The sequence below is a fragment of the Erythrolamprus reginae genome, chromosome 3 (assembly GCF_031021105.1).
Source record: "Erythrolamprus reginae isolate rEryReg1 chromosome 3, rEryReg1.hap1, whole genome shotgun sequence".
NCBI classification, from domain to species: Eukaryota; Metazoa; Chordata; class Lepidosauria; order Squamata; family Dipsadidae; genus Erythrolamprus; species Erythrolamprus reginae.
In genome coordinates, this window is record NC_091952.1 from 150350876 (window position 1) to 150369236 (window position 18361).

The window sequence follows — 18361 nt, forward strand, 5'->3', positions numbered from 1 at the left end:
TGCACATATAAAATTCTTGTTGCAATCAGCAATTTTTTTCACCTTCAAACATGATTTTCTCACCAAAGTTTCATGGTCTTGGATAGTCATATTCTTAACTGGCATCTTTTTTGTTAATTTATTTTAAAATCAGCTAGGGTTTCAAGTTTTTAAGTTTCTTCATTAAATATTCCATATAACTTTTTTCGGTCTTGTAGAATCAAAACTAAATCATCAGCAAAATTAGTTTATATATTTCATTTTTATTTTTTAATATCAATTATTTTTTCATCTTTTCTAAGAACTCTATTCAAAACTTACAAAACTAAAATAAAAAGCAACATTAAGGCTCCTTGTTTTTCATTATGGTATTGAGCTTTCAAAGCCTGGCCAATGAACTGCTCAGGAATTAAATAATTTTACATGAAAAAATATAGTTAAGAGATCTGCTTTGGTGTAGAAGTTAAGGCATCAAGAGAGAGGCTGTGAATTCTGATCCTATTTTAGACATTGGGCCAGAGATTATGGGCCAATAATTCTCACTAGATCGATCTATCATCCTAGGAAGAAGGCAATAGCAAACCATTTCCAAAAATATTGCCCAGAAAATTAAATGGATTTGTCCAGGTAGTCACCTGGAAAAAGACTGATATCACCAGTAGTCACCAGGAATCAAATTTGATTTCAAAAGGAGGGGGCATGGCCAATGCTGTGGCAGCACAGAGTTTCCTTTATTTTCATAAGGAAACTCCGATACCCCGCTCTCTGGAGACCTGGTTCTCAGAATCTTTCTTTCTTTCTTTCTTTCTTTCTTTCTTTCTATCTTTCTTTTATTTATTTTGTCAAACAATTATAGGGTGGTAATTTGTACAAATAAAACATTAGATAAGTAATGATAAAAAGTAACAACAGACAATAGGACAGGGATGGTAGGCACAGTGGTGCGCTTATGCATGCCCCTTACAGACCTCTTAGAAAGGGGGAGAGGTCAATTGTAGATAGTCTAAGGTTAAAGGTTTTGGGATTAGGAGTAGAAACCACAGAATCAGGTAGTGCATTCCAGGCGTTGATTACTCTGTTGCTGAAGTCGTATTTTTTGCAGTCAAGTTTGGAGCGGTTGACATTTAGTTTAAATCAATTTTGTGCTCGTGTGTTGTTGCAGTTGAAGTAGTTGTTAACAGGTAGGACATTTTGGTATGTGATTTTATGAACTATAATTAAGTCGGAACGGAGACGACGAAGTTGTAAGTTGTCTAAACCAAGAATTTCAAGTCTGGCAGAGTAAGGTATTTTGTTGTGAGGAGTGAAGGACTCTTCTTGTGAAATATTTCTGGACTCTCTCAATTGTGTTGATGTCAGATATGCAATGTAGGTTCCATACAGGCGAGCTGTATTCTAGGATTGGTCTGACAAATGTTTTGTAAGCTCTTGTTAGCAGTTCAAAATTACCAGAGAAGAAGCTGGGAAGGATTAGGTTAACAACTCTTAAAGCCTTTTTGGCAATGTTGTTGCAGTGGGCTCTAGGACTTAGGTAATTGTATATGAGTTCTCCAAGGTCTTTGACAGATTGAAGGTTATCAATAAGTTCAATTCCTCCAAGTTTATATTTAGTATTCTGATTCTTTTTACCAATGTGTAAAAAGAGCATTTAGTGGTGGAGATTTGAAGTTGCCAGGTTTTAGACCATTCTGCTACGTGGTAAAAGGTCTTTTTGAAGGGTAGCAGTATTGTCGGTGGTATTAAATAGTTTGACATCATCTGCAAAGAAATCAGGTTGGAACCACCCAGAAAAGGGTGGGATTAAGAGGAGCACCTGCTGACAGACTGGTAGGGGTGACAAACCCCCCAGGGAACCGGAACAGCCTCCTCAGCCGGTGGCGACTGGAGACGATACTATGTCGTCCTTAGCTGTTGTGGTTGCTTTCATAAGGATTGATATCATGAGGTTGGAGTCATCTGGGAAGAGAGAAACTGAAGCTTTGTGCCGGAGATGTTGAAGAAAGGAGGAATGACTATGGTGGAAGATTGTTATGGTTTCCTGCCCAGCTGCTGTCCTTGAAACACTGGAAAACAAGAAAGAGGAGGATTCTTAAAAACGGATCCCTAATCTGTTATTGCTTGGGAAGAATAATTGGACTTAAGCAGAAAAGAATGAATTGAAGAGTTATTAAAAATAACAAGGGACAGAAGGACTTGGACTTTTAATTATCACAAGGAAATATTTAAAATGCAGAAGGCTATGGAATACAATTTATTAGCAGCTGATCTGATAGTGAAATTCATTGATTGGTTGATGTGAGGCTTGATGACAACTTTGAAGGAAAGCTGAATTGTAATTCAATTTACTCTGCCAAAATTTTAAAAAACGTTTTTTCTTTGTTTATTTTAAAACTGAGGACTGTGACTTTAAAGATATAGAGAGAATTGACCAAGAAGAGCTTATTGAAGTTTTTTTAAAAATAACTTAATTACTTTAGTAGATCACTTGGAATCACTGTGTGAGAAAGAAAAGAATGCCAGAAAAATATGTTATTATTATTATACTCTCATTGATGTACTTATTCTTTTTGTCTTCCGCACCCTTCAGATAAATTGAAGGATGTCATGCTAAATAAAGTTTTGTATCATCCCAAACTTCAGGAAACAAAACCATGTTTTTATGTTACAAGACACAAAATATCCCTAAAATGATAGCAAAAATCTTTCTAACAAAAAGGTGGCAATGGAATGTATTACTCTGGAGGATTATGTTGACAATGCTTTAAATTGGATTACAGTGTACAGTACTTCACAAAAGACCGCAGTTCGCTTGCCCTATATTTTATTATTTATTTATTTATTTATTTATTTATTTATTTAGTTAGTTAGTTAGTTAGTTAGTTACGTAGTTAGTCCAAAAACATAATGAAGGTTGCAGAGGATATGCTCATAGTAAAATATAACAATGAAGGGGTAGAATAAAAGATATAGGTATAAGATAGATCAATGCAAGAGTATAAAGTAGGATATAGGAATAGAAGAGATATACAGTGTTCCCTTGATTTTTGCGGGTTCGAACTTCGCGAAAAGTCTATACCATGGTTTTTCAAAAATATTAATTAAAAAATACTTTGCGGGTTTTTTCCCTATACCACGGATTTCCCCACCCGATGACGTCATATGTCATCGCCAAACTTTTGTCTGCCTTTAATAAATATTTTTAAAATAAACTTTAATAAATAAACATGGTGAGTAATAATCTGAATTGTGGCTAAGGGAATGGAAAATTGCAATTTAGGCGTTTAAAGTGTTAAGGGAAGGCTTATGATACTGTTCATAGCCAAAAATAGTGTATTTACTTCCGCATCTTTACTTCGCGGAACGCATCCCCCGCAAAAAGCGAGGGAACACTGTACAGTATTGTAATAAAGGAGAGATAATTGGACAGGGGACGGGAGGCACTTTGGTACACTTTATTTAACTATGGCGCGCAGGACAAGCCACATGAGCATCATATATACATAAAATACACCGACATTAACATAAAACATAACTTGTTTTAATGTTAAAAGAATTATCAGGATAGTTAAGCAACATTCATCACTTGCACCTTTGCAATTTCCATTTTGCCAACTTACATAGGAAAAAGTACAAGGTCGAACAAGGACGAGTAACCTTTCTCTACCAGTCAGTTAGAACTGAAAAAAGCTTTTGGATGAGAAAAAACATTTTTTTTAAAAGAAAAAAAAATCGGGAAAATCCAGTTGCCTTTTGGAAAAGCACATTTGAGACAAGCACGACCTGAAGGCTTGAGTATATCTATAGACGTTAATTTAATGATACACGCAAAACCGGATTGGATCGGTTTGGTTTAATTAAGGATCACGTGATTAATCCCCCGAAAGGAAACTCGGAACCTGGAGGTCGTCGGAGAGCGTGCATATGTCTAAAAGTAGTTTGAGGAAACGGCTAAAGCGCCTGCGCGGGATCTAAACGCACGCGCGCGGGCGACCGACCGCTGAATGGGGAGTTTGTTAAAGAAGACACTTTCAGCACATTGGGCGCGCGGTGAGAATTCTGAGTTCGGGCTTGGGCCTGTTTAGGCCCCAAGCCTTGTGGCGGCAGAGTGCAGGGCTTGTCATGGGCCGCAGGCAACGCCGAAGACAGCAGCAGAGCCGCGAGGGAGGCTCCCGGGTGAGTTGGCGGCCCTTTGGCCCTTCCTTCCCGGCGAATAAAAGTGCAAGGTTTTACCCCACCCCCCCGCCCCAGAGCTCTGATTCTGATGGTCTTCTTGACCAAGGAAGGCTGAAAGGAGCAGCCGGCCTCCTTATTTTCTCCGCCTTTGCGGGAGCTGACACCTGCGTGCGGCCGCTCTGTGGCCATGAGGAATCCCGACCGTGAGAATGGGGCTCGGATTGAGGCTTCTCTCCTCACTTGCCTTCTTCCCCCACCCCCACCCCTAGGGCTGGACCGATGGTGGGTATCCGGACATCGTGAAGGAGAATGCGTCGTTTGAACACTACTATGGGCAGCTTGGCATCGTGCCTCAGGAGGAATGGGAGAGCTTCCTGGCTACTCTGCGGGAGCCTCTGCCAGCCACTCTTCGGATCACAGGCTATAAGAGGTGAGCAGCGAATAGAATAGAGAACACAATAGAATAGAGGAGAATAGAGAATAGAATAGAGAACACCATAGAATAGAGTAATAATTGAATTGACCTGAATTGAACTTTTTTGTAATTTTTTAATTTTTCCCCATATCAAAAACATACATAACATCACATATTTTATTTATTTATTACTTATTAATTGGATTTGTATGCCAACCCTCTCCGAGGACTCGGGGCTGCTCACGACATATCAATATACAATATACAATGTACTTATCTAAAAAAATCCAATTAATATCACTAAAAAACTTTAAAAACTCTAATAACATTTAAAGTAATTCATTCCAATTCACACAGCAAGATGTACTACACTTGTCGGCCATAATATATGCATATATTTTAATATGCATATATTATCAATTAAAAACTAATAATTGGCAAGGTTCCAGGTAACATCCAAATTTAAATCAGTGTCCAAGTCAAGGCATTCCTCAAAGTTCCAATTTATTTCCGGAGCCATCCTGACAACTCCACCGGGGAACCGGAATCTGAGCTTCCCACCCAGTTGAAAATTCACATGCCTTGCACCCCACCCACAACTTGTGACGTTGCCCATTTAGGTAGCGCCACTGTGACAAGTCCTTCTTCCGCTTCCGCTCAGGTGGTCTTGAACTTTTTGAAAGAATGCTTTGTGCCTGCATCTTCTCCGTCATGAAATCATCCCTCCCAAGTTCCCATAAACATTAGACCTTCTACAGATAGTGTGGCAAGCCATTGATTTATCACCAACTTCTTTACCAGCTTGACACTAAGTTACCTTCCAATTTTAATTTTATTATTCAGTCTATCTCAATCTTCTCACTCTCCACTCTCTTTCTATCTCAGATGGCTATTCCACCTCTAATACCTACTTTCTTTCACCTTCTCTCTCTTTTTCTACCACCATCTCCTGCTCCTTGAGTTGAATTCTTTATTGGCCAAGTGTGATTGTATACACAAGAAATTTGTCTATGATGCATAAGAAAAAATACATTTTGTCGAGATGTATGTGCTGTCTCTTACCAGTAAGGCGTGGACACTAATTTCACCTCGGTTGATGGGCGAGACCTGGTTGACATCTAGCTGGGCCGCCACTGGGACATATCAGGGCTGTAAGAATTTCCAGAATAGAAAGTTGAAATGCCTCTGAAGAAACCAATGGCAAATTGCTTTTCTATATTTTGGAAGTGAGGGAAGGGAGTTCATGTGAGATGGCTGGTGGTAAAAATGAAAAATATGCATATTTCAGTTCACCTGGAATGAGATTGTCTCTCATCTTGCAGATAGAATAGAATGGAATGGGATGGGATAGGATAGAATGCTTTATTGGCCAAGTGTGATTGAGAACACAAGGAATCTGTCTTTAGTGCATATCCTCTCAGTGTACATAAGAAAATATACATTTGTCAAGAATCATGAGGTATAAAACTTAATGATTGTCATAGGGGGTCAAATAAGCAATCAGGAAACAAACAATATTAATAAAAAATCTTAAGGACACAAGCAACAAGGTATAGTCCCACCTGGTGGATTTTCTACCGGGTCCCGTCAACTAAGCAATGTCGCCTGGCGGGACCCAGGGGAAGAGCCTTCTCTGTGGCGGCCCCGGCCCTCTGGAACCAACTCCCCCCAGAGATTAGAACTGCCCCCACCCTCCTTGCCTTTCGTAAACAACTTAAAACCCCCTAGGCCTTTACAATTCTATGCATGGTATGTATGTATGTATGTTTGGTTTTTATATTAATTGATTTTTAATCATCAATACCAAATTACTATTGTACACTGTTTTATTGTCGCTGTTAGCCGCCCCGAGTCTCTGGAGAGGGGCGGCATACAAATCAAATAAATAAATAAATAAATAAATAAATAAATAGTCATAAGTGGGAGGAGATGGGGGATAGGAATTATGAGAAAAAGGAAACTTATGTAAGGGTTTAAGTTAGCTGAAGCAAACTGCACTTGACAGTTTTGTAATCATCACAGAAAACAGGAGGCAGCTGAAAGAGCCTACTGTATATGCAGGGAAAGGATCTCAAATTCAGAGATTGATAGCAGAATTATAACACAAGTAAAAAATTTGGATGATTATTAAATGTTATGTAATTGGGAATTTTGGGAGCCACTGAAACATGATGTGCTTTTCATAATATTATAGCTGAAACTATATAAGATTAAGAATTTGGTAAAGTTGAAAAGTAATTTGGTTAGATTGTCATTCTCTTTGCTCTGATTGTATTTCTTTTCATTGTGCAGCCATGCCAATGAAATTCTCCGTTGTTTAAAAGAGAAGTATTTCAAGGAAATAGAGAATTTGGTGGTAGATGGTCAGAAAATTGAAATGCCCCAGCCATTAAGCTGGTAAGTTTATATGTATAATTATTGACTGGCATAATTATTAGTAGTAATATGGTTTGAGTATTATGTTTGTATATAGATTTGAAGTAGCAATACGTTAAAAATAATAACATTTCTGGACAATTGTTCATGGGCAAAATGCTGGTTTATGCTTACTGGTATCTCTGCTTAACTAATGAGTAATGAAAGATTTCCAAAATATCCATATTTCTACTTAATTGTTTCTTAACAGTTTTTTTTAAATTTATGGATAGATTTAAATTCTATAGGAATATTAACAAAGAAAAGAAAGAGCATATCTACAATTATCCACAAGATGAAGTGTCCCAAATTTAGTCAGTTGTTATTACAATCAAAATCAAATTACATGAAAAAGCAATCATTAACTAATGACAAGTACCATGCTAATTCCCATTCTATGGTAGAAAAAAAAATCTGGCTTTAATATAAATATATGCATTCTCCTTGTACTTATTCACATCATATTAGAAAAGATTGTATAAAACTCAGAAAAAGAATTATGGAATAAACAAAATGCATTAAAGACAATTAAGCATTTGTTCAGTATCTGTTCTGAGTTGTATGGGCTGAATGAAGTGACTTATGACTAGTCTATCACTAGGGTTATCACTATTGCAATGCCCCCATAGCCATGTGATCACAACCTGGTGTTTGACAAGCCATTTGAAATAATGACCAGTTGCCAAGCACTCCATGATTATGTGGTCATCATTTGCAACCTTTACTGCCAGCTTTCCCAGAAAATACTCTGAAAAATCCTCACATTTTCTCTGAGAATTATGTTAAGTGCCATACAATTATCCGGTACACTATTGTTAATTGTATATTACATTATATATATAGAATCACATAACCATCTACTGGTGGAGATGCTCACCTCCCACTCGGAAGGTCAAGAGCTCAATCTTAGCAGCAGGTACTTCTCTCTCTGGGTGCAAAAAAACCCCATTATGAACTCTGCATGGTATCAGGAAGGGCATCCAACCCATAAATGCTCAGCTCCATCTAATTATTCCAACTCTACCTTGAATTAAGACATTACAGGGTAATAGAGTTTTATTATGTTATAAACATGTTTTGTTCCTGGTAAAAATACACCATTGTGATTTTTAATTGCTATTGTTGTGAGTCAGGTAGCCTACACTTTTTAATCATTATTTATTGTGTGAATGGTTGTCTTTGGCATTGTCATTAAAGTGATAATCTGCTTCCAGCATCTTCCTATATTGGTGCTGCTAAATGTAGGTGCCTGCTTGCTTTACCTGGGCAACTAGTCTGACCTTAACTCCTTGAGTGACCCTGCTGAGAATGTATATTCTAGGCATACACACCTGCACTCATCCTTCTGCCATGTTTAGGCTGCACAACAGGACTTGGGTGGGGGAGGAATTTGTATGATGTACCATACACACTTTTAGGTAAATTATTCTGACTTTATTCAACTGACTTTTATGCTTCTCTTAAGACTAATCTCTCCAACATAAAATTAGGTGGGTAAAATTATCATGTTTTAAAAACAGACATTGATTCCTTGCAGCAAATATATGCACTTCTACTTTGCTGCAAGCATTTGTTTGCCCTAATTTTTTTTCCGTTTTCCAATCTGTAGGGAATTTTAAGCAATTAATTCCTCCCATAATATTTTTCTTTTAACACATTAACATCAACATTCTTAAATATACTGAAGGGAATTTTTGTGCGTTCAATTTAAAATGCAGTTGCAATCTCTTATGTCAGTTCAGAGTTTCTGTGGATACTTTATTCAAGATGCTTTCTTTTATTAGGTATCCTGAAGAATTGGCATGGCATACAAACCTAAACCGAAAAATCTTGCGGAAATCTCCACAGTTAGAAAAATTTCATCATTTTCTTGTTAGTGAAACTGAATGTGTAAGTACTACCTGACTTGCTGTTTTTACTTTTCATTGTGGGCTTCATATGACTTCTTGCATTCAAGAAACTTTTTATTCAGAGTTTGTGGGCAAACTACCTTTCAAATTTCTAATAAGTTTGGAATAGAAACACTATTGAAGTATCATTTCTTTAGAAACAATTAAAAGCCTGCATATTATTTTTAAATCCTAACTCTTGATTTTTTTCAAATTTGGGAAAAAAAGATTTTGTTCATATTAGTATTTTAATATCTTACATTTCTGAGTACCAGAATACATAGTAATACAGTACAGCTCATTCATAGTAGGAGGTAGCCTTGTTGTAAATAATGCTTTATTTCATTTTTGAGTTTTGTTTTGAGAAGTAATTATAACAGTATTTTGACTTTGAGATAGGGTTTAATATTGGGAATATGCATGATATTTTGAGTTACCGGTACTCTGTATATACGATATAGAGTCAGTTTGGTCTAGTGGTGAAGGCATCAGACTTGAAAGTGGGAAAGCATGAGTTCAAGTCCCACCTTAACCATGAAATCCAGCTGGGTGACCTTGGATTAGTCCCTCTGTCTCAGCTCAATTCACCTCACAAGATGTGAGAAAAATAGGAGGAAGGATTGTTTGAAATATTTATCACCTTGAGTTATATTTGCATAAATAATAAAAGGTGCAATATAAATTAATAAGAGATGAACAAAAACAGATATTACATACAAATTGAGACATTGGAAATGGAATTTTTCAAACCTCCCTATTTTTCAAAGACTAGCCTTTCAGCATTGAAAATACCAATTTAATTAATTAAATACAGCTACTCAGTGGATTGAACACCTTATAAATAATTAATTTATTATTTATGCATACATATAAGATATGTATGGATATGGCAATGAAAAAAGATAATATTTTATCTAAAATATTGCATAACACTTCATTTCTGCTCATTTTTATTTTATCATCTCTACAAGTTGAACTCCTCTGTTTGTCAATTTGTAAAGTTTCCTTAGAAGTACAGTGATACCTCTACTTAAGAACTTAATTCGTTCTGTGATCAGGTTCTTAAGTAGAAACTTTCTTAAGTAGAAGCATTTTTCCCCATAGGAATCAATGTAAAAGCAAATAATGCGTGCAAACCTATTAGGAAAGAAATAAAAGCTCAGAATTTGGGTGGGAGGAGGAGGAGGAAGAAGAGGAGGAGGACAGGCGCTGCTGGAGGAGGAAGAAGGTGAAGTGAGGGGAATCAAAAAAATCCAAACCTTTAAGGCAGTGATTTTCAACCTTTTTTGAGCTGCGGCACATTTTTTACATATACAAAATCATGGGGCACATTGAGAGGGGGGGGGGGATTGGGGCTAAAAAAAGTTTGGACAAAAAAAATTCTCTCTCTCTCTCTCTCTCTCTCTCTCTCTCTCTGTCTTCCTCCCTTTCACTCTATTTCTCTCCCTCTTTCCCTTCCTTCCTCTCTCTCTCCATCCCTCTTTCTTTCTCTCTTCGTTCCTTCCTCTTTTTTGCTCTCTTTCTCTCTCCCTCCTTCCCTCTCTCTCTTTCTCTCTCTCTCTTTCTTTCTTTCTCTCTTCTCTTTCTTTCTCTCTCTTTCTCTTTCTCTCTTGCTTTCTTTCTCTCTCCTCTCTCTTTCTTTCTTTCTCTCTTTCTCTCTTGCTTTCTTTCTCTCTCCTCTCTCTCTTGCTTTCTTTCTCTCTTGCTTTCTTTCGCTCTCCCTCTTTCTCTCTCTTGCTGAGCTTCGCGGCACACCTGATCATGTCTTGCGGCACACTGGTTGAAAAACACTGCTTTAAGGCTTAAAAAAAAAAAGAGGGACTCTGAGGCGGCGCCCAGAGAAAGGAAAACGCTCCATTTGCTCTGGGCTGCCTAGAGCGAAGGGAACGTTTCTTTTCTCTGGGTGCTGGCAGAAGTTTATTCCCTCTCCAAGCGCCCAGAGAAAGGAAAGTGCTTTGTTCGCTCTAGACTCCCAAAACTTCCTTAAGCACCACCAAAAGGCTCCTCTTGCAGCCCAGAAAAGCCCGAGATGGCCGGTATTAAAGGGGGAATGGCAGGAAACTGGCCGGGTCTTCGTGCCGCTCTCAAATTTCCTGGGAAATATTTCTGGGCTCAGGTTCTTAAGTAGAAAATGGTTCTTAAGTAGAGACAAAAAAATCTTGAACATCCCGTTTTTATCTACAAAAGTTCTTGAGTAGAGGCGTTCTTAAGTAGAGCTACCACTGTATATGGAAGTTTGAAAAATCTCTCAGAGATTTTTAAAAAATTGACAAGTCTATAACTTTGGAATTTTCTGGAAGTTCCTCATTCAGGGGATTATCTAAATTTAAGATAATTATGTAAATACATATATCTTTTGGGTAGATATGGTTTATGTCTTTTCCCATGTATATAAATATAAAGTGGAATTGTACACTGTATTTATTTTGTTTTAGGGAAATATTAGTCGTCAGGAAGCTGTCAGTATGATTCCTCCATTGCTTCTTAATATTCAGCCACATCATAAGGTATTCTTGCATTATTTTGGGGGGGAAAGCAAAAGGGTACATACACATTGATACTTAATACTACACATTAGTCTTGTGTATGCATGTGCATCAATCAGCTAGTCTTCTGGTTACTGGTGCGCATGTGCGCACAATGATCAACTGGCCTTCACACATGCAGCAGTTCCAGAAATTGGAAGTTCATCTGGCTAGTTGATCACTGCGTAGTAACCAGCAAACCAGCTGGCTGGTGCTCATGAATACCCTGGGACATCCACCCATTTTCCAGCCAAGAGTGCTGCTAGTAGTCGCTCCCCTGCAGCCGCCCGCCTTGTTACCATGAGGAAAGGCACCGAAGCTGTGCTGCCCAAAATCCACGTGGGATGCTCAGGTGGAGGGGGCAGATCTCGGTTCTCCCTTTGCCCCTGGTGCAGTTCCACTTCTCCCCAACCTTCCTCTCCATTGGTGTGCAGGGAAAACAGCAAAACGCTTCCCGCAGTGGATGGATGGACTAGCATCCCCATGGAGGAGGGGAGAAATCTTCTCCCACTGCTATTCAGTGGGCTGCCCTCCCCCCATCTCGCAGCCGGAGGAAAGCACTTGGATCCTCACGCAAACACACAACACACACAGAGTGGGGAGAATGGAAAAGAAAGGAATGAAGGAAAGCGAATCAAAAGAGGCTTCTGAGGGACAGGAGGGTTGGGAATGAGGCTTCCTCTGGTAGAGAGTGCTTTTGAACCTTGGAGGAGCCAGAGTGAGAATCTGCACTGCAAAGGGAGGGACAGCGAAACACGCAATTCCCCATCTGCCCTTGTCCTCCCCCTGCAGCAGTCCACGTGGATCCCGGACAGCAGAGCTTTGGGGACTTTCCTCATGGTGACAAGGCCAGCGGGCGCAGGGGAACAACTGTCGGCAGAGCTTTTGACTGACAAGTGGGTGGATGTCCCGAGGCATGCAAGCACACCAGCCAGCTAGTCTGGTTACTGGCACGCATATCTTTGTGACAATCAACTGGCTGGCTGATCTTCCGGTTTCTGGCACTGTCACACATGTGAGGGCCAGTTATCGTAGTGCACACACGCGCACCAGTAACCAGAAGACTAGCTGGCCAGTATGCATGCATGCATTGGAAACCCGGAAGAGGAATGGGTGACACCGTTGCATGCCAGGCGACATGGCTCTGCATGTCACTTATGTCACTTTGGGCACATGTGCCATAAGCTTGCCATCACGGCCTTAGAGGGTATTTTCCAGTATACCTATTGCTACCTTCCTATTTTGCTTTATGTTTCAAAAGGCAGAAAAATAATGTGCCCCAGACTTTTTCCCGTTCTCCTATTCTTTCTTATTGTTGGCTTTTTCTGGATTAGGGTTAGGATAAAATCATAGAAGGAAAACAAGCAATGTTCCATACAGTTCCTAAACCATGATGTTCAGACATTTTATAAGATAATTGTATTTGGTCAAATTATTGGGTAGTCTCACAGTATTTTATTAATTTTAACCTTGAAAATACATAATTGTGGATTTTGCAGACATGTAAGTACAGTAGGTGCCTTTTATAGCAGACTTGAATTTCTGTGAGTTTTTTTCTTGGAGATACTGTATTTTTTGGAGTATAAGACGCACCTTAGTTTTTGGGGAGGAAAATAGGGAAAAGAATTTGCTTACCAGGTATTCATCTGGCTAGCGTTCTTAGTCTGATCAGCTTCAGCACGTTATTTTATTCCCCTGGTTAAGGGCTTAATTTTTTTTTATTCTGATAGACTAATAATGAAGGAGCTTCAAGCCAGTAAGAGCTGGGAACATTATTAGCAGACTGGAAAGAAACAGTCTGTGAAAGTAGAGCAAATGAAAAAACCCTGCAAAGACTTAGTGCTTGGAAAACATTATTCGCAGAAAGAAACAATGAAAGAGCTTGGGTACATTAATAGTACCTGGTTTGGACTGGGGAAAAAAACATCTGGAACAAGTAAAGCAATGAAAACAAAATCCTACAAAGACAGGGTTTGGAGAACATTCTTTGTAGAGAGAAACAATGAAAGAGCTTGAAAGCCGGTAAGAGCTGGGAACATTGTTAGCACCTGGTTAGGGCTGGAAAGAAACTTACTCAGAGCAAGTTAGAGTAATGGAAAAAACCTAGGCAAAGACTTAGTCTTGGAAAACATTCTTTGCAGAGAGAAACAATGAAAGAGCCTGCAAGGTAAGAGCTGGGACGATCTTTAGCAGTTAGTTAGGGCTGGGGTCAGGGGAGCTACGTTCAAAGTATAAAATGCACCCTAATTATCAGCCTCTTTTAGGGAAGAAAAAGGTGCGTCTTATACACCGAAAAATATGATAATTATTTTCAGCTGTAATGACTATATTAGAATAAGAATGCCTGTACTGTAACTAAAAATGATAATGTCTTGAAGAATTTAATACTGACTTGCTGAATGCAAGACCCTTAATTCTGTAAGTTCCCTTTTCCAATCCCTTTAGAAATACTGTTACGTGCAAACCTATGTGCTTTGATTTTGTTAAATAATATCTATCTCTATTTTTGTTAAACACCTCAATCTTGGTAGATTTTAGATATGTGTGCTGCACCTGGGTCCAAGACTGCCCAACTTATTGAGATGCTTCACGCAGACATGAGTCTTCCTTTTCCACGTAAGTGAAGGAAAAAAATAATTCAGTAAATCACATTGAAGCAGCATAACAGTAATTGTGATAAATAAATTTTAATTATGTTTTGAGAAATGCAGTTAGGCTTACTGAATTGATTGACTTCTTCTTAAAATTCCTTCGTATTTCAACATTGATCTTGCACTGGAGATTTTGATGCCCCAGTAAACTTATCACTATGTGAGTAAACAACATTTTAATAATGTTTACTCACACTACTAAAGCTGAGTTTGAGTTAGGGTGACATAAAGGGAGACTTAAAAACCACATAATGTTGGGTGATATATGTTGTGTCTATCTTTTTCTGTAATAAAGGACTTGTTTATGATACCACCATCCAGTTGCTATTTATTCATCATCCACCATCCAGTTGCTATTTATTCACCTACTATTCGTACCTACCATACTGCATATCCTGTCATAAACATTTTAATAGAGTGTGCATGTGCTCGATCTAATTTGTCATTTGAGTGTGTCTTTTTTATGGATGGTTTGTCCACATGAAAGGACAAGGCTTAGAATTGTTGTTGATAAATTTTTGGTATTCTCCAATATCATTTTCTGTACAATTTTTTCTGTAAATTGTGGGTATAAATTCCTTTTATGATTTCCTGGTTGCATCAATTTTTTCTATCTATATTACTATATTGATGCTCTCATGTTTTACCATTTGTGTACTGTACATTTCATTGGATTGAAGGCAGTTTACAGAACAACAGGGAAAAATGGCAACTGTATCACTGCTAGCACTCATATCCTATGGAATAAAATGGTCCTAAATGTTTGGATATGGCCAGAAGTCTTTATTCTGTAAGATACCTTGTACATTTAGGCGTGTTTGGCCTTAATTTGGCTGGATAAGACGGAGTGGCTGTGGGTTTTGCCTCCCAAGGACAATCCCATCTGTCCGTCCATTACCCTGGGGGGGGGAATTACTGACCCCCTCAGAGAGGGTCCGCAACTTGGGCGTCCTCCTCGATCCACAGCTCACATTAGAGAACCATCTTTCAGCTGTGGCGAGGGGGGCGTTTGCCCAGGTCCGCCTGGTGCACCAGTTGCGGCCCTATCTGGACCGGGACTCATTGCTCACAGTCACTCATGCCCTCATCACCTCGAGGTTCGACTACTGTAATGCTCTCTACATGGGGCTACCTTTGAAAAGTGTTCGGAAACTTCAGATCGTGCAGAATGCAGCTGCGAGAGCAGTCATGGGCCTACCCAGGTATGCCCATGTTTCACCATCACTCCGCAGTCTGCATTGGCTGCCGATCAGTTTCCGGTCACAATTCAAAGTGTTGGTTATGACCTTTAAAGCCCTTCATGGCACTGGACCAGAATATCTCCGAGACCGCCTTCTGTCGCACGAATCCCAGCGACCGATTAGGTCCCACAGAGTGGGCCTCCTCCGGGTCCCGTCAACTAAACAATGTCGGTTGGCGGGCCCCAGGGGGAGAGCCTTCTCTGGCGGCACCGACTCTCTGGAACCAACTCCCCCCGGAGATCAGAACTGCCCCTACTCTTCCTGCCTTCCGTAAACTCCTCAAAACCCACCTTTGCCGTCAGGCATGGGGAAACTAAACATCTTCCCCTGGGCACGTTGAATTTATATATGGTATGCTTGTGTGTGTGTATGTTAGTATAGGGGTTTTTCTTAAATTTATAATATTTCAATTAATTGGATTATGTATTGGATTGTCTTTTCACTTGTTGTGAGCCGCCCCGAGTTTTCGGAGAGGGGCGGCATACAAATCCAAATAATAAATAAATAAATAAATTAGAAACTATTAGACATTAGAAACTATTATTTTTAATCTGGTGTTTCACATTTACTTTGGAATATTGGATGAGCATCAGTTATGCTCTAAATTTGTTTCCTAACTGTAGTTGCCAAATTTTGTTCCATGCTAATTATTTTATATCCTAGATCCTCTGAAAAGATAATAAATATAAAATATTATAAATTAAATGCAACTGTATAAAATAATTATGTTTTCTTGATTCCAAATACTTAGTATTTTGATTTTATTTGGACTAATAGTAATCTCCCATGTCCCAAGTGATGGTTCTCTTTTAACCAGGTTTTCTATTTTTTTTTTCCTAGAGGGATTTGTAATTGCAAATGATGTCGATAATAAACGTTGTTATCTGCTAGTTCATCAGGCAAAACGGTTGAACAGTCCTTGTATTATGGTTATCAATCATGATGCCTCAAGTATCCCTAATATACAGATTAATACAAATGGGAAAAAAGAGATCCTCTTCTATGACAGAATATTATGTGATGTTCCTTGCAGGTAAGTTAAACTATGTTAAACTTTAGGCCAACTTTGTGGCATGCGTTTCTAATGCTAGTTGTTAAGACAGCAAATATGAACAAATACGGATGTAAAAACTATAAATAAACTCTTGCCACACAACAATAAGAAGAATTATGGAATGAATGTATAAAATTTACGTCGCTATAACTTAAAGAAAAATTGGTACAAAATGTTCTACACATTGTATAGGCCAGGGGTAGGCAAAGTTGGCTCTTCAATGACATGTGGACTTCAACTCCCAAAATTCCTGAGATAGGCTAATTGGCTCAGGAATTCTGAGAGTTGCAGTCCACAAGTCATAGAAGAGCCAACTTTGCCTACACCTGGTATAGGCAATCCTCATTTAACAACACTTATTGGAACCAACAGCTCAGCTGCTATAGGTAATCATAGCTTAATGACGTAATTTGAATTGAAAGTTCTGTGGACCAACCAGAAAATAAGCCCTTGCTTGATTTTAGGATAATCATAATCATAAGCCCTATCCCCAAAATAAGTCCCAGTTAAAATCAACAGCCAGACGGACACATTTAGTACTTCTGTTGCAACACACAAGTTCGCCGGAGCCATCATGGGTGGGGTGGCCACTGGGAGACTTGTTGTGTGTGGCAAAGCTGGAGGACAAGTTTGGACAGCAGTAATCAAGCGATAACCCCCACCTCACCACCTGCTTTGTCTTCCCTTGCGGCAGTACTAAGAAGCAGCAGCACAGGGAGGCATGTGACCCAGCCCAATGGGTGCTGCCTGCCCTGTTGCAGCTGTGGGTAAGCAAATATAGACGGTACAGGGGTGGGTGCTTGAAGGACAGCCCAGAGGTCGCAGTGATTGGACTCACCTGTGCTGTGCGGGCTACGCAGTCCCAAAGTGCACCAACCAAAGGACATTGGGTTGAGGCTGCTAACAGACATCTTTGGCCCCTGCACATCTGCTGCCTTCCGTGCACATGTTGGGCTGTGCACACAGCTGGGCTAGGGCCAGGGTGGCAGGGGCTGGTCCCTCTTCATTTCCGGGGTGGCTCCATGGGCCAGATATGCATCAATCCAGCCTGTAGGCCTTATATGTTGTACATGAAAAAATAAGATATCACCTAAAAATAAGCCCTAATGCATCACTTGGATGCAAAAATTAATATATGGCCTGGTCTTATTTTCAGGGAAATGTGATAACTAATGTCATCATAAAATGTGATGTTTCATGATCCCCCTACTTAGCAACGGCAATCCTGACAGCTCTCAGTTGCCATCTTTAAACAGGTTTTTTAGCAAGACTTTCATTGTACTAAAGTGACTGGGAAAGAATATACTCATGAATAAAAAGGAAATAGTGACTACCCCAAACTGATGAGTATCATAGCTGTATATTCTATGTAGGACTACTCTTGAAGAGTTTTTGGAAGATATAGAGATAATTCAAACTGCAGCTGCACAAATAATTATGCCTGAGTCTTTTAAGTCTTTTGATACTAGTTATCTAGAAATGTTTGTAGGATTATGACAGTAATATTTTCCCCTGAACATGCCTGCCTTCAAGAAAGCTTTTAATATCACTGTTTTTAACTCTTGTAAGCCATCCAGAATTTTATAGAGCACTGGCCATTGAAATCCAAGTTATAAACTAGTTAATCACTAGGGCTAATTGTTCTATTTCATTTATTTTGGGCCAATTAAAATGTACCTATGTTTCTAAGGAAGCCTAAACACATAAACACTACAAACTGGTTGAGGAATGAAGAAGGGGAAAGTTAGAAATTCTAATAAGCATAAGGTTACTTATCTTTTACATCATGGAGAATGATATTCTAAACATTTTAGAAAATGCAGTTAATATTGGCAAGGATTCTTTTATCTATTTATCTTTAAATGTTTAAATTATCTATCAGACTTTTAATAACCCCTAATAATTGTTGTTTAAATTCTATTGTATACAATATCACTTGTGTTTTACACTAATATAGTGAAATATTAAATTTGAAAAATGCAACTACTTAAAAATGCACTTTTGTAATTTCAACCTATT

General features: G+C 38.9%; 1 protein-coding gene across 1 annotated transcript in view; it reads left to right on the forward strand.

Moving 5' to 3' along the window:
- The first annotated feature begins 3890 nt into the window (after nucleotides 1–3890).
- Nucleotides 3891–18361, forward strand: part of NSUN2 (NOP2/Sun RNA methyltransferase 2) — a 44113-nt gene continuing 29642 nt past the window's right edge. Inside the window, exons 1-7 of the mRNA XM_070747011.1 lie at nucleotides 3891–4152; nucleotides 4422–4582; nucleotides 6860–6964; nucleotides 8767–8872; nucleotides 11307–11378; nucleotides 13928–14012; nucleotides 16129–16321. Coding sequence (XP_070603112.1) covers nucleotides 4099–4152; nucleotides 4422–4582; nucleotides 6860–6964; nucleotides 8767–8872; nucleotides 11307–11378; nucleotides 13928–14012; nucleotides 16129–16321 — 776 coding nt within the window. The 5' untranslated portion in view covers nucleotides 3891–4098. The remainder of the gene's footprint in view (nucleotides 4153–4421; nucleotides 4583–6859; nucleotides 6965–8766; nucleotides 8873–11306; nucleotides 11379–13927; nucleotides 14013–16128; nucleotides 16322–18361) is intronic.